Source organism: Arachis stenosperma, chromosome 2 (assembly GCF_014773155.1).
Source record: "Arachis stenosperma cultivar V10309 chromosome 2, arast.V10309.gnm1.PFL2, whole genome shotgun sequence".
In the NCBI taxonomy this organism is placed as follows: domain Eukaryota; kingdom Viridiplantae; phylum Streptophyta; class Magnoliopsida; order Fabales; family Fabaceae; genus Arachis; species Arachis stenosperma.
The window spans coordinates 76,189,609-76,206,122 of record NC_080378.1 but is presented as its reverse complement, the minus strand read 5'-3'; the positions used below and the strand labels follow the sequence as shown (position 1 = coordinate 76,206,122).

The 16,514-nt window shown below is 33.9% G+C and overlaps 1 protein-coding gene and 1 non-coding gene across 2 annotated transcripts; one reads left to right on the top strand and one right to left on the bottom strand.

Moving 5' to 3' along the window:
* Positions 1–1,098: 1,098 nt before the first annotated feature.
* On the bottom strand, positions 1,099–1,202 carry LOC130964634 (small nucleolar RNA R71). Its single transcript, XR_009080720.1, has one exon. It is a non-coding gene; the product is annotated as a small nucleolar RNA R71 (small nucleolar RNA).
* An 8,969-nt stretch (positions 1,203–10,171) lies between these two features.
* LOC130962338 (protein RADIALIS-like 3) lies at positions 10,172–10,982 on the top strand. Its single transcript, XM_057888558.1, has 2 exons — positions 10,172–10,548; positions 10,750–10,982. Exon 1 carries the CDS (start codon positions 10,293–10,295, stop codon positions 10,536–10,538), a length of 246 nt encoding a protein of 81 aa, XP_057744541.1. The 5' UTR covers positions 10,172–10,292; the 3' UTR covers positions 10,539–10,548; positions 10,750–10,982.
* The last annotated feature ends 5,532 nt before the right edge of the window (positions 10,983–16,514 follow it).

Sequence of the window (16,514 nt, the reverse complement as noted above, 5' to 3'; positions counted from 1 at the left end):
CTAGAATCTTATCTTGTGGTTTCTTGTTAGTGAAGTAAGTAATTTCAAATTTTTAAATTAAATCTTTTTATCTCTTATCTTATCTTTTTCAAAAAAATTTGATCTTTTTCAAAAATTTGATTTCAAAATATCTTATCTAAACTTCTTATCTTCTTATCTTTTCAAATTTGATGTTAATATCTTCTTCAACTAACTCTTTGACTTTGTGTTTGTTTCTTATCTTTTTCAAAACCACCTAACTACTTTTCCCTCTCTAATTTTCGAAAATATCTCATCTCTTTTTCAAAAAACTCTTTTGTTTTAAATTTTAATTTTAATTACATCTTATCTCTAATTTTCGAAAATACTAACCCCTTTTTCAAAATTATTTTCGAAATTCTCTTTCTCTTTTCTTATTCTATTTAATTATTTAATTACTAACACTTCTCTTTACCTCTCTCCATTCAAATATCCGAACCCACTCTTCTACATTCTTCCCCTCTTTTCATCTTCTACTAACACAAAGGAATCTCTATATTGTGACATAGAGGATTCCTCTTCTTTTCTTGTTTTCTTCTCTTTCATATGATCAGAAACAGGGAAAAAGGTACTCTTGTTGAAATTGATCCTGAACCTGAAAGGACTCTGAAAAGGAAACTAAGAGAAACTAAATTACAACAATCCAGAAACAACCTTTCAGAAATTTTCGAACAAGAGAAGGAGATGGCAGTCGAAAATAATAATAATGCAAGGAGAATGCTTGGTGACTTCACAAAGCCAACGTCCAAATTTGATGGAAGAAGCATCTCCATTCCTGCCATTGGAGCCAACAACTTTGAGCTGAAACCTCAGCTAGTTGCATTAATGCAACAAAACTGCAAGTTTTATGGACTTCCATCTGAAGATCCTTATCAGTTTTTAACTGAGTTCTTGCAGATCTGTGAGACTGTAAAGACGAATGGAGTTGATCCTGAAATCTACAGACTCATGCTTTTCCCTTTTGCTGTAAGAGACAGAGCTAGAATATGGTTGGATTCACAACCTAAGGATAGCCTGGACTCCTGGGATAAGCTGGTCACAGCCTTCTTGGATAAATTCTTTCCTCCTCAAAAGCTGAGCAAGCTGAGAGTGGATGTTCAAACCTTCAAACAAAAAGATGGTGAATCCCTCTATGAAGCTTGGGAAAGATACAAGTAGCTGACCAAAAGATGTCCATCTGACATGTTTTCAGAATGGACCATATTAGATATATTCTATTATGGTCTATCTGAATTTTCGAAAATGTCATTGGACCATTCTGCAGGTGGATCTATTCACTTAAAGAAAACGCCTGAAGAGGCTCAAGAACTCATTAATATGGTTGCAAACAACCAATTCATGTACACTTCTGAGAGGAATTCCGTGAATAATGGGATACCTCAGAAGAAAGGAGTTCTTGAAATTGATGCTTTGAATGCTATATTGGCTCAGAACAAAGTGTTGACTCAGCAAGTCAACATGGTCTCTCAAAGTCTAAATGGATGGCAACATGCATCCAACAGTACTAAGGAGGCAGCTTCTGAAGAAGCTTATGATCCTGAGAACCCTGCCATGGCAGAGGTTAATTACATGGGTGAACCTTATGGAAACATCTATAACTCATCATGGAGAAATCATCCAAATTTCTCATGGAAGGATCAACAAAAGCCTCAACAAGGCTTTAATAATGGTGGACACAATAGGCTGAGCAATAGCAAGCCTTTTCCATCATCTTCTCAGCAACAGACAGAGAATTCTGAACAAAACACTTCTAATTTAGCCAATCTAGTCTCTGATCTGTCAAAGGCCACTTTCAGTTTCATGAGTGAAACAAGATCCTCCATTAGAAATCTGGAGGCACAAGTGGGCCAGCTGAGTAAGAAAGTCATTGAAACTCCTCTCAGTATTCTCCCAAGCAATACAGAAGAGAATCCAAAAGGAGAGTGCAAGGCCATTGATATAATCAATATGGCCGAATGCACAAGGGAGGAGGAGGACGAAAATCCTAGTGAGAAAGACCTCCTGGGACGTCCCTCAAGCAAGAAGGAGTTTCCTATTAAGGATCCAAAGGAATTTGAGGCTCATATAGAGACCATAGAGATTCCATTAAATCTTCTTCTGCCATTCATGAGCTTTGAAGACTATTCTTCCTCTGAAGAGGATGAAGATGTGACTGGAGAGCAAGTTGCTCAATATTTAGGAGCTATCATGAAGTTGAATGCCAAGTTGTTTGGTAATGAGACTTGGGAAAGTGAACCTCCCTTGCTCATTAGTGAACTGGATACCTGGATTCAGCAAATTTTACCTCAAAAGAAACAAGATCTTGGCAAGTTTTTGATACCTTGTACCATAGGCACCATGACCTTTGCAAAAGCTCTGTGTGATCTGGGGTCAGGGATAAATCTTATGCCACTCTCTGTAATGGAGAAGCTGGGGATCATTAAGGTACAACCTGCCTTGTTCTCATTACAATTGGCAGACAAGTCATTGAGACAAGCTTATGGAATAGTGGAGGACGTGTTAGTAAAGGTTGAAGGCCTTTACATCCCTGCTGATTTCATAATCTTAGACACTAGGAAGGAAGAGGATGAATGCATCATCCTTGGAAGACCTTTCCTAGCCACAGCAGGAGCTGTGATAGATGTCAACAGAGGTGAATTAGTCCTTCAATTGAATGGGGACTACCCTGTGTTTAAGGCACATGGCCATCCCTCTGTGACAAAAGAGAGTAAGCATGAAGAGCTTCTCTCAGTTCAGAGTCAAGAAGAGCCCCCACAGTCAAACTCTAAGTTTGGTGTTAGGAGGCCACAACCAAACTCTAAGTTTGGTGTTAAGACCCCATATCCAAACTCTAAGTTTGGTGTTGGGACTATACAACATTGACATGATCACCTTGTGGCTCCATGAGAGCCACTGTCAAGCTATCGACATTAAAGAAGCGCTTGTTGGGAGGCAACCCAATTTTATTTATCTAATTTTTATTTTATTTTATTTTATTGTTATTTTGTGTTTTATTAGGTACATGATCATGTGGAGTCACGAAAAAAATATAAAAATTAAAAACAGAATCAAAAACAGCAGAAGAAAAATCACACCCTAGAGGAAGCACAGGCTGGCGTTCAACGCCAGTAAGGAGCATCTGGCTGGCGTTCAACGCCAGAACAGAGCATGAATCTGGCGCTGAACGCCAGAAACAAGCAACATTCTGGCGCTGAACGCCAGGAATGTGCCTAGAAGAAAAGCTGGTGCTAAACGCCAGTAACAAGCATGAAACTGGCGTTCAACGCCAGAAACATGCTTTACATGGGCGTTGAACGCCCAGAACGTACACCACTCGGCGTTTAAACGCCAGAATGATGTGCAAAGGCATTTTACATGCCTATTTGGTGCAGGGATGGAATTCATTGACACCTCAGGATCTATGGACCCCACAGAATCACCTCAGGATCTGTGGACCCCACAGGATCCCCACCTACTATATTCCCACCTTACCTCCTAATCCTATTTTACTCTTCCCCATGCCACACTTCCCAAAACCCTTCACCAATCACCTCCATCTCTCTTCCCAATCACTTATTCACCACTCACATCCTTCCACTCTTCCCCATAAACCCCACCTACCTTTAAAATTCAAAAACATTTTCCCACCCAATCCCACCCTAAATGGCCGAACCTACCCTCTCCCCTCTCCCTATATATACCCTTCCATTCTACTTCATTTTCACACAACACTACCCCCTCTACTATACCTTGGCCAAATCCATCTCCCCTCACTCTCCTCCATTTTCTTCTTCTTCTTCTTCTCTTCTTTCTTCTCTTGCTCGAGGGCGAGCAATATTTTAAGTTTGGTGTGGTAAAAGCATAAGCTTTTTGTTTTTCCATCACCATCAATGGCACCTAAGGCCGGAGAATCCTCTAGAAAAGGAAAAGGGAAGACAAAAGCTTCCACCTCCGAGTCATGTGAGATGGAAAGATTCATCTCCAAGAGCCATCAAGACCACTTCTATGATGTTGTGGCAAAGAAGAAGGTGATCCCTGAGGTCCCTTTCAAGCTCAAGAAAAATGAGTATCAGGAGATCCGACATGAAATCCGAAGAAGAGGTTGGGAAGTCCTAACATACCCCATGCAACAAGTCGGAATCTTAATGGTTCAAGAGTTCTATGCCAATGCATGGATCACTAGGAACCATGATCAAAGTATGAACCCGAGTCCAAAGAATTACCTCACAATAGTTCGGGGGAAATACTTATATTTTAGTCCGGAAAATGTGAGGTTGGCATTCCACTTGCCCATGATGCAAGGAGATGAACGCCCCTGCACTAGAAGGGTCAACTTTAATCAAAGGTTGGACCAAGTCCTTACGGACATATGTGTGGAAGGAGCTCAATGGAAGAGAGACTCCAAAGGCAAGCCAGTCCAACTAAGAAGACTGGACCTCAAGCCTGTGGCTAGAGGATGGTTGGAGTTCATTCAACGCTCCATCATTCCCACTAGCAACCAATCTGAAGTTACTGTGGATCGGGCCATCATGATTCATAGCATCATGATTTGGGAGGAAGTAGAAATTCATGAAGTCATCTCCAATGAAATCTACAAAATAGCCAAAAAGCCCTCCACCATGGCAAGGCTAGCTTTTCCTCACCTCATTTGCCATCTATGTTACTCAGCTGGAGTTATCATAGAAGGAGACATCTCCATTGAAGAGGATAAGCCCATCACCAAGAAGAGGATGGAGCAAGCAAGAGAGACCCTCCACGGTTCTCAAGAGATGCATGAGGAAGCTCATCATCAAGAAATCCCTGAGATGCCTCAAGGGATGCACTTTTCCCCCAACAACTATTGGGAACAACTCAACACTTCCTTAGAAGATTTGAGCCACAATGTGGAACAATTAAGGGTGGAACATCATGAGCACTCCATCATTCTCCAAGAAATAAGAGAAGATCAAAGAGCAATGAGGGAGGAGCAACAAAGGCAAGGAAGGGACATAGAAGAGCTTAAGAACATTGTTGGTCCTTCAAGAAGAAGACGCCACTAAAGGTGGATTCATTCCTTGTTCTTATTTCTTTCTGCTTTTCATTTTTTTATGTTGAGTTTATCTATGTTTTGTGTCTCTACTTCATGATCATGTCTTAAAGCTATGAATAAAATCCATTAATCCTTCACCTCGCTTAAATGAAATATGTTTTAATTCAAAAGAACAAGAAGTACATGAATTTTGAATTTATCCTTGAATTTAGTTTAATTATATTGATGTGGTGACAATACTTTTTATTTTCTGAATGAATGCTTGAACAGTGCATATTTTTGATCTTGTTGTTTATGAATGTTAAAATTGTTGGCTCTTGAAAGAATGATGAATAAAGAGAAATGTTATTGATGATCTGAAAAATCATGGAATTGATTCTTGAAGCAAGAAAAAGCAGTGAAAAAGAAAGCTTGTGAAAAAAAAATTTGCAAAAAAAAAATTTAGAAAGAAAAAGAAAAAGCAAGCAGAAAAAGCCAATAGCCCTTAAAACCAAAAGGCAAGGGTAAAAAGGATCCAAGGCTTTGAGCATCAATGGATAGGAGGGCCCAAGGAAATAAAATCCAGGCCTAAGCGGCTAATTCAAGCTATCCCTAACCATGTGCTTGTGTCATGAAGGTCCAAGTGAAAAGCTTGAGACTGAGTGGTTAAAGTCATGATCCAAAGCAAAAGAGTGTGCTTAAGAGCTCTGGACACCACTAACTGGGGACTCTAGCAAAGCTGAGTCACAATCTGAAAAGGTTCACCCAGTTATGTGTCTGTGGCATTTATGTATCCGGTGGTAATACTGGAAAACAAAGTGCTTAGGGCCACGGCCAAGACTCATAAGTAGCTGTGTTCAAGAATCAACATGCTTAACTAGGAAAGTCAATAACACTATCCGAAAATCTAAGTTCCTAGAGATGCCAATCATTCTAAACTTCAAAGGAAAAAGTGGGATGCCAAAACTGTTCAGAAGCAAAAAGCTACAAGTCCCGCTCATCTAATTATAATTAATATTCATTGATATTCTGGAATTTATAGTATATTCTCTTCTTTTTATCCTAATTGATTTTCAGTTGCTTGGGGACAAGCAACAATTTAAGTTTGGTGTTGTGATGAGCGGATAATTTATACGCTTTTTGGCATTGTTTTTAGGTAGTTTTTAGTAAGTTCAAGCTACTTTTAGGGATGTTTTCATTAGTTTTTATGTTAAATTCACAATTCTGGACTTTACTATGAGTTTGTGTGTTTTTCTGTGATTTCAGGTAATTTCTGGCTGAAATTGAGGGACTTGAGCAAAACTCTGAAAAAAGGCTGACAAAAGGGCTGCTGATGCTGTTGGAATCTGACCTCCCTGCACTCAAAATAGATTTTCTGGAGCTACAGAACTCCAAATGGCGGACTCTCAACGGCGTTGGAAAGTAGACATCCAGAGCTTTCCAGAAATATATAATAGTCCATACTTTATTCGGAAATTGACAACGTAAATTGGCGTTGAACGCCAAGTACATGCTGCTGTCTGGATTTAAACGCCAGAAACACGTCATGATCCGGAGTTGAACGCCCAAAACACGTTATAACTTGGAGTTCAACTCCAAGAAAAGCCTCAGCTCGTGGATAGATCAAGCTCAGCCCAAGCATACACCAAGTGGGCCCCGGAAGTGGATTTATGCATCAATTACTTACTCATGTAAACCCTAGTAGCTAGTTTAGTATAAATAAGACTTTTTACTAATGTATTAGTCGTCTTTTGACCACGTTTCATCTCTGGTCTTAGTTATGTTTTATTCTTCATCATAGGAGGCCATTGATCACGTTTTGGGGGGCTGGCCATTCGGCCATGCCTGAACCTTTCACTTATGTATTTTCAACGGTGGAGTTTCTGCACACCATAGATTAAGGGTGTGGAGCTCTGCTGTACCTCAAGTTTCAATACAATTATTATTACTTTCTATTCAATTCTCTTTTATTCTTATTCCAAGATATATGTTGCACAACACTTTGATGAATGTGATGATCCGTGACACTCATCATCATTCTCACCTATGAACGTGCGTGACTGACAACCACTTCCGTTCTACCTTAGGTCGGGCGCATATCTCTTAGATTCCCCAACAGAATCTTTGTGGTATAAGCTAGATAGATGGCGGTATTCATGGGGATCCGGAAAGTCTAACCTTGTCTATGGTATTCCGAGTAGGATCCCGGGAATCCGGAAAGTCTAACCTTGTCTGTGGTATTCCGAGTAGGATTCCGGTATTGAATGACTGTGACGAGCTTCAAACTCCTGAAGGCTGGGCGTGATGACAAACGCAAATGAATCAATGGATTCTACTCCAATTTGATTGAGAACCGACAGATGATTAGCCGTGCTGTGACAGAGCATTTGGACCATTTTCACTAAGAGGATGGGATGTAGCCATCAACAAGGGTGATGCCTCCAGACGATTAGCCGTGCAGTGACAGCGCATAGGACCATTTTACCGAGAGGATTAAAAGTAGCCATTGATGATGGTGATGCCCTACATACAGCTTGCCATGGAAAGGAGTAAGAAGGATTGGATGAAAGCAATAAGAAAGTAGAGATTCAAAAGGATTCTAGCATCTCCACACGCCTATCTGAAATCCCACTATTGATTTACATAAGTATTTCTATCCCTTTTTATTTTCTGTTTATTATTAATTTTCGAACCTATCATGAACCATTTAATCTGCCTAACTGAGATTTACAAGGTGACCATAGCTTGCTTCATACCAACAATCTCTGTGGGATCGACCTTACTCACGTAAGGTATTACTTGGATGACCCAGTACACTTGCTGGTTAAGTTGAACGGAGTTGTGTCCACACATAAGTGCCATAATAATAATTCCATACAACAACAAAGAATACTACATTGATGTGATCACAATTTCGTCCACCAACAGTCGACATTATAAGAATTGATTATGGCATGAGAACAGACCCAAGATATGGAGGGTTGTTTATTAAGGGTTGATGGGCATCATAATTTTCCATGTAAGAGTAGTGTTGATTGTGAGTACCCATTAGACGATATCCTAAAGGAGGTGTTGGATTATACAAAGAATTATTTCTTATAGTGTTAATACCTCCAACATATATGGCATTAGGTTTCTCCAAGGGTAGTGAATAATTTGGAGGTAGTCTATATTAAGGCCATGTGACAGGTATGGCTGTTAGAGTACCTTCTGTCAACTGCTGGCTCAAAAGACTCGTCGAAAGGACTGCCTGTATTTTAGGGCCTCTAGTGGAATTTCCACTATTAGCATCCGACGTATTCGTCGAAGTTGAAACTCTATCCATCATGATTAACTTACCAATGCATAATTGCATACACAGCTTGATACAAATCTAACACAGGGTCCTAACGGGCGTGCAAATTTGTTTCACTCTTTTTTGGTCGACTTCGACAGGTAATGTCAAAAAGAGCTTATATCAAGATCTCAAGTATCAAGGAGCAGATACGAATCCTTTGAAAATGAGTGAGCTCGACCCGAGAATTACTTAATTATGGTGTCAAAGTAACTTATGTTGAAATTACTAGTAGCAGACTTATGAAAAATAATATAAAGGAATAAATAATCAAACAAAGAAGACAATGAAAGTGTAAAAATATTGATAAAAACAAAACAACAATAACAATTAAAAAATAAAATAAAAAAATGAATTAAATAAACAAAAGGAAGCAAATTAAAAGCTGGCTTCTAATACTCACATGCACATACACTCCATTTTTTCGTTACATCGTTGGGACTGAGAATTTTATGAGCTTACGTGATGATCTAGTATTGTTAGTTGAAGTCCCCAAACTCTTTTGAGTTTCTACTATTTATAGACCATGGAGATAGACTTACCATGAAGTATGTTATCCACTATCTTACCTCCTTTTTTTCAACCATGACTTTGTTTTGACCATGAAAAATCTTTATCTCTAGGTTTTGACACCTACGTCTTTCTTGGTCTTCAAGTCTCACGTTTCTTCAGCTTGCTCTTCAAATTTCACACCCATGTTCTCTATTTAGTCTTGATGGTCGAGTAGTAAGCTTTGATGCTCAAGGAAAGGCAATAACCACCTTTCAACTTCGATGCTCTTTATGCCATCTTTCTTCGATCTCATCTTATCCGTCTCTACTTCTGTCATCAAAAATTTTGGTAATCGAAACGCCTTCTTATCAAGCAAAATCCTTTATATATATAAAGTTATTTTATATTTGGTCGTCACTATATTTTTTAGGATATATTTAGAACAAAATATTTTTTGAATTAATTTAATTTTATTTAAAATTAATTGAATTGGAAATTGAATGAATTATTGTGCTTAAAATTAATGATGTAAAACAAGAATTGGTTTGATTTAAAAAATAATATAATAATCAAATTTTATATTTTTATCATTTATTTACAACACAATTTTTCATTACCACCAATAATCATAATTAGTTGGGAGTGGATCCTCTCCAGTGGAAAAAGAATTAGATGATGTCCAGTGTTTAATCTTATCATTTATTATTCTCTCTCGTATTTATATTTGGTCTCATTTATAGAATTAAAGGTGAGAGATCACATTTTATTCTTTCAAGTGTTTAAAAAAATGAAGAAGATCCATTTTCTAACTAGTGTAGTTGGCCTGGACAGCCGACCCAGTCCTCTCTGTTGGCCAGGGCGTCCAATACGCTTTGCCCAGAAGGTTTGTTCGGCCTACTCAATTGGTCCGAAGGTTATAATTATATTAATAACCAAAGAATAAAATGGCTTTTTATATTTTAAATTATCAAATAATTTCAATTGTAACTAAATCCTTTAAAATATGAAAGGACTTGACTTTAGTTATAACTTAAATCCATTAAGACTTGAAATCCATGGAATTTATTGCAAATCAATTCTATTCTTTATTCTTTTACCAATTTCATATAAAAAATTTAATTTCCAAATCAAATGAATTTCAATTTCATGAATTCCAAATACACTCTCAGTGATTGAAGATACTGATTCTCTCATATTGCTGCTCAGTTTTATGGTCCAAAACTTTATTTTGTGGTTCCTAAGAAGACAACTCGCTCAAATTCTATACTTCACTTGACCAAAATATGCATGCCAACTAGCACTACTACACCTTATAAAAAGGAGCAGCCCTTGCCCCTTTCTTTACCTATATCATCACATCATCCATCTAAGTACCTTATTCTCTATTGCCATTCTAAAATCAAAACACACACTTGTCTTGGATTAGTTTCATTCCTTTCCCTCCAAGAAGTTAATCAATTAATGGCGTCTAGCTCAATGCAATCTTCGTCATCGTGGAGTGCTAAGGACAACAAAGCCTTTGAGAGGGCTCTGGCTGTTTACGACAAGGACACCCCTGACCGATGGTACAACATTGCCCGCGCCGTCGGCGGGAAAACCCCGGAGGATGTGAAGCGGCACTATGAGCGTCTTGTTCATGACGTTAGGCACATTGAGTCAGGGCAAGTGCCATACCCAAATTACAAGAAGAGTGGAGGTTCTAATTAGGAGAAAAAAGGTACGTTATTAATTTTATAAGTAAACAAGCTTTAAAATAGAAAATATTAGGAATCAAATACATTTTTGTAAAAAATAAAAAAAACAATTAATATTGGCTCAAATATAAAATATATTTCAAAAAAATATTAACCGTATAATATTTATCTTTATTATTTGTTTTTGCCGAACTTAATTATTTTCTCCATGCGTCCACTTGCAGGCAGAGAGAAACCTGATGCTCCGTTCCATTCATTAATTGGCATAAGAAACAAAGAAATTCAGAATCTCACTATTATCCAACTACTCTAGAATCCATAGTATTATAACTTGTTTTTATGAAGAATAACATGTAGTGCTATTATTGTACGTAGCGTTGGATTATTATGTTAATTAGTCATCAAAATCATTTATACTCATGAGTTATATAGGAATGAACTGCAGTTTTTGCGCAAATTTTAAAATTTTTTTTTAATCCGATTTTTATGACATAACCGAGTAACAATACCACTAAAATGGAATGAGGCAAGCCGACGATAACTAACAAACAAGAGATTCGGGTAAAGATGTTCAAAACATCTTTAAATAAAGAGGTTTTATTTTGTTCATTAAATAAATTATTATGTATTAAATTTTTGATATGTGACATAAATTTAAAGTATTATTTTTATTAAAAATATGATTATATTCTTGAAATTGTTACTTTAATTTTAATACTAATTTTTTAATTTGTTTAAAATTTAAATTTTTAATACAAAATTTATCAGAGGATTGTTTTATTTTCTATAATTTTGTAATATTATTTTTCTGCTTTTATTTTATTATTATTTTGATATTTTTTTATTTAACAAATTTAATAATTTTTTATGAGCTGAATTTTTATTTACTATTTTTATAATTCTTTTAATATTTTTTAATTTTTGAAGATCTATATTTTAATCTAGTAATCCTTATTTAATTTTAAATTCTTTGAATATTATTGTAAAATTGAGAGATAATTTTAAAATTTAAATCTTTTATAGCAAATAATTTTTCATTGACAAAATAATAATAATAATCCTCAATATAAGATGATGTAATTCTATATATTAAAAAAATTTTAATATCAATAGTTCTAAATAAAATTGTATATGGTATAGTTCTAATTATTATTACTTTTTTAAAAAACAAAAATAAAATAACAATTTTAATATTTTAATATTATTTAACTACATAAAAGTCTCAAATAATATTTATCCTGTGATGTCCGTTTCTATCACCGGATGATCTCCTAGTATCAAAAGGAGTAATAGATTCGCTTTCAACATCATTAGTCTAAATGTAAACATAAAATTGAGTAAAAATTTTAATAATTTACATCACATAATAAAGATGGACATGAAAAACAAATTTCAATAAAGTTAATTAAGTATCAAGACGATTAGATGTAAGCCGAACAATTTAATTTTGAAAACATCTAAACTTATATTTAATATTAACGAGTATTATTCCATCTAGACCTATATTACTAACAAATGAATTTACTATAAAATTATCTCTAGAGTAGAAAATTAAGAAAGCTAACAAGTGATTTGAAAATTCCTCCTTCTTTTATCATCGGGTATGTTTTCATTATATCAAATGCTTGTTGTAACTTAAACTCTAGACTAGTAACTTTTTGATGTGAATTATATAAGTTGGATTCCAAATTATAATATTTTTCTGTAAAACAGCAGTAATAGTAGACGAAAAAAATTCAGCTGAATTAGTAAAAATAATCATTCCATTAAGTCAATCTCTAACATTTCTATAGGTGTTCGTAGGCGTCGCTCAATCAAAACATGACAGTCATGATTTTTAAGTGCAATAATTTTTTATTGTTCCTTATCAATACATCTAGATATATTAACTTAATAACCATCAAACATTCTAACATTCTTCAAGGTTACAAGGAGACCTTTTTAGTATCTCATGTTAATAAATATAAAGTAAGGTGATATTTTTTATTATCATCTGGCCAAAGATCATGCCTTGTCCTTATGTCTTGTAGATCTTTTTGAGGATTGAAATTATTTTTTTATTTATATTTTACATTGAGCAAAATATACAAAATATTGTCGAATACATCTTTCTCAATATGCATAAAGTCAAGGTTATAACACAACAAGTTGGTTTTTCAATATGAAAGTTCGAAAAAAATGCTTCTCTTTCTCCACTGCGTGCGTAGTTGCTTGCCTATCTCTTTTTTTTCTTATCCAATTGTTCTTTCTTCCCAAATGTGACATAAAAATTTTTCACTCGTACTAGAATTTCAGATCTTGATAATTCAGCCAGGGAATCACATTCTTCTATGTTGCTATCAAAACGAAGTCTACTTAATCTGAATCGATATTGTCTACTAAGAAAACGCCAATATCCTATATAATATCATTGTTGCTATGATTAAGATGATAAAATTTTGTATCAAAATTACAAGCTTGACAAGGCAAACCAGTATATGTGTTCGGTAAGACCCTAAGTCCCTAACTAATGAACTAAAATATTACTCTGATCTTTAACCTGTAACTCTTAATTTAACATATCAATAACTTAACGATACACAAGTAGGAGCTTGTGAGCCATTTTATATATATATTGTACTAGAGAGAAAAAAATTAGTACGAGTAGATGAATGAAGAAATTTTAAATAAGAATTTCATAGCTAACGAGAGAATACCATCAAGATTAGACTAGTCACTGTGAAGAAGTATGAACTCACCAAATCAACTAATAAAATCATCACGTACTCGTCATCATCAAGTTTTGATCATCAAAGACTATATCTCTTTCAACTTCCAAGTATTTCATGTATTTGGGTATTAAAGTAGCACTTTTAAATTCTTATTTTTAAGAATTACAAATCCTCTTTTTAAATAAGTAAATTCTCAAAAACACATTTAGCTGGAGTCCAAGGGTTATACTAGAAATTTTAGAGTCAAGTTCAAGTTCGATTATAGGGGCACTTCTAGTTTCAGTTCAACGGCCATATTCCAATCTTGAAATTTAAGGGCTATATTCTTTTCACCATCACAACATGATTTTTCAATCAATTAAGTTACATTGTCTCACAAACACAACAGGGTACTCTTTTAAAATCATTGTCCCTTGGGTTCCAATCTTGTGTAAAGAGTTCTAGGTTTATCACTCTTTAGGCCAGATTTAATTCCAATCTATTTAGTTCACTGTGAGGTTTTATAATTTACGAGGCGTTATACCACAAGGGTTTGAAAATTGGCAAAACTAGAAAATGCATTAACTTCATAAATTCATATAAAATCATCCAATAAATCTAAGACCTTGCCATTTGAAAGGGAGAGAAACCTAGATTCATTAAGCTTCACTCTCATTTTCGTCCCAACTCATTTGGATCAGTGAGCAATTTCGACTAAATTCATTAAGCTTTCCAGCAGGGTATCCTTTTTTTTTTTCTAAAAATCACCAAAATTTATCCAATGATCCAAATAACCTGAAACTTTATGGAAATCAACTAGACTCATCCACTAAATTATTCCAATTGGTTCCAAAGAAAAATTAATTTGAGAATAGATGTTATGAAGTGATGAAGTTGCTGCCCTGTTCTTAAATCCTATACTTAAGTACTAGTCAAAGGCCAACTTCATACTTGCACTATTAATTTCCTGAAATCCGAATTACCTTGAGATTTTGTGGCAATAAACTAGGCACCTTAAATTTTTATATAAAATTTTTTTCTCTCAAATTCATCCATTATAAAAAGAGTTATTCTCATTTAAAGCTATTGAGTAATCAAAAGTGCATGCTTTCTATTTTTTCTGACATCGTTGAAAAATTCATTGAAATATTTATGAATGATTTTTCTATTTTTAGTTATTCTTTTGATAATTGCTTGCAACATCTATCCTTAGTTTTGAGAATGTACTAAGAGATAAACCTTGTTTCAAATAGGAGAAATGTCATTTTATGGTCATTGAAAGTATTGTTCTTGGCCATCAAATCTCAAACAAAGGCACAGAAGTTGACGAGGCTAAAATAGAGGTAATTGAGAAAATATCACTTCTAGTAAGTGTCAAAGCCATAAGAAGTTTTTTAGGTCATGCTGGATTTTACAGGAGATTTATAAAAGGGACTTTTCTAAAATTGCAAAACCATTAAGCAATCTTTTGGTCACTAATGTCCCTTTTAAAGATAAGACAAGGTTTTACATATCATTTCTTATGCAAGTCGTGTTTTAAATGATTCACAAAAGAATTACATCACAATAGAAAAAGAGCTTTTAGTCATAGTTTTAGCTTTTGATAAGTGTAATAACTCTAATTTTTGCATTAATGCGATTTTTTAAAAATAATATTTTAAAGCGATTAGTTTTATTGTAATGAGTTGATTTCAAACCCGAAGTAAAATAGATGGTAATATAATTTTATTATTATCTTATTTATATATGTTACTTGCTTTAATTATAATGGAACCTAGATAATAATATTAATATTATTATCAAGTCCGACTTTTATCGATAAAATTAATTATTGTTATTTCTTGATGAACTTAGAGTTGCTAAAACTCCATCAAATATCCTTATATTCCTAAGTTACTAATATCATTTATATTAGTAACTCAGATACATTTAATTTCTTTATTATTATTATTATTATTATTATTATTATTATTATTATTATTATTATTATTATTATTATTATTATTATTATTATTATTACATAAAGTTCCGAAGTTACTTTAAGTAAAGCTCCTTAGTTACATTCATATATATATATATATATATATATATATATATATATATATATATAAACGGTGAGAAGAGAGAAGAGTGACTCAGAGAACTGTAAATCCCACTAAATTTTTGGTTTCGATTTTTTACGATTTGTAATTCTAATAAAAAATCTAATCCGGTAAAAGTGTTCGTGTCCTCCTTCTCTATACATTAGTGTTATTTTTGTCCGGTGTAAGTCGACGGTGATGTATCTCTCCTACCCCTTGAGTTCGGCTAATTGGAGTTCTAGGAGGCACAGACAATTTCAGACGTTTTCTTCTTCAATGACTCGGTCAGAAGGACTCTCCGGAGCTTCGAGTATTTTGATTTTGTACGAAGGTAGGGTTTCGGTAAATTCTCACCAATTAAATTTGTGTTGGATAAGTGAATGGCTATTGTGATCGATTATTGATGGAGTTTGATTGACTTTATATTGAATTTTGATGATATATTGTTATATGTAATTAAACTTGTGATTTTGTCATGTTTGTGATACCCAAACTGTGATAATGAGGCTGATTTAGGGCTGTAATTGTGTTAATGTTTGAATAAAATGGGAGATTTAATGGTCAAGGAATTAAATTAAAAGTTGTGAAAAATCGATAACCGTAAAACTCAAAAATGGATTAAGATTTAAATGTACTTTTTAAAAAAGAAAATATAGAGGGTTTCGGTTCTTGATAAAGAGAAGAATCAGTCAAGAAGAATTATTTTTGAGGAAATATACTTGTATTTTTATGAAAAGATTGAGTTTAATATTATAATTATATAAGTTTTTCGAGTATTTTGGGTAATAAATAAAGTTCAAGAGTAAAATGGGTATTTTATAAAAGTTCAGGGTTATATATATAAATATGAAACAAAGTGAAGGTTTAAATATATTTTTATAAAATATTAAAGTCAAAAATAAAATATTACAGAATTCGTAGTTTAAAAAGTAATTAATAAAAATTTGAAAATAAGGTTTTATAAAATAAGTTTTAAAAGTATTATAAATATTATTTTAAATATTTTTTTTAAATTATTCATTTACATTATAGTAAATTATTATTACAAATGATTATTTATCAAGATATTATTTTATAAGAATATTATTGTATGTATTATAAAAAATAAAACAAAGAGTGGTAAACAGGCAAGTTTTTATAAAAATTTTAGGAAGACAAATCTAAGCTAAGGATCTCATGATCCCCTCTTCATAAAACATTTGGAAAAAGATGAGGAAA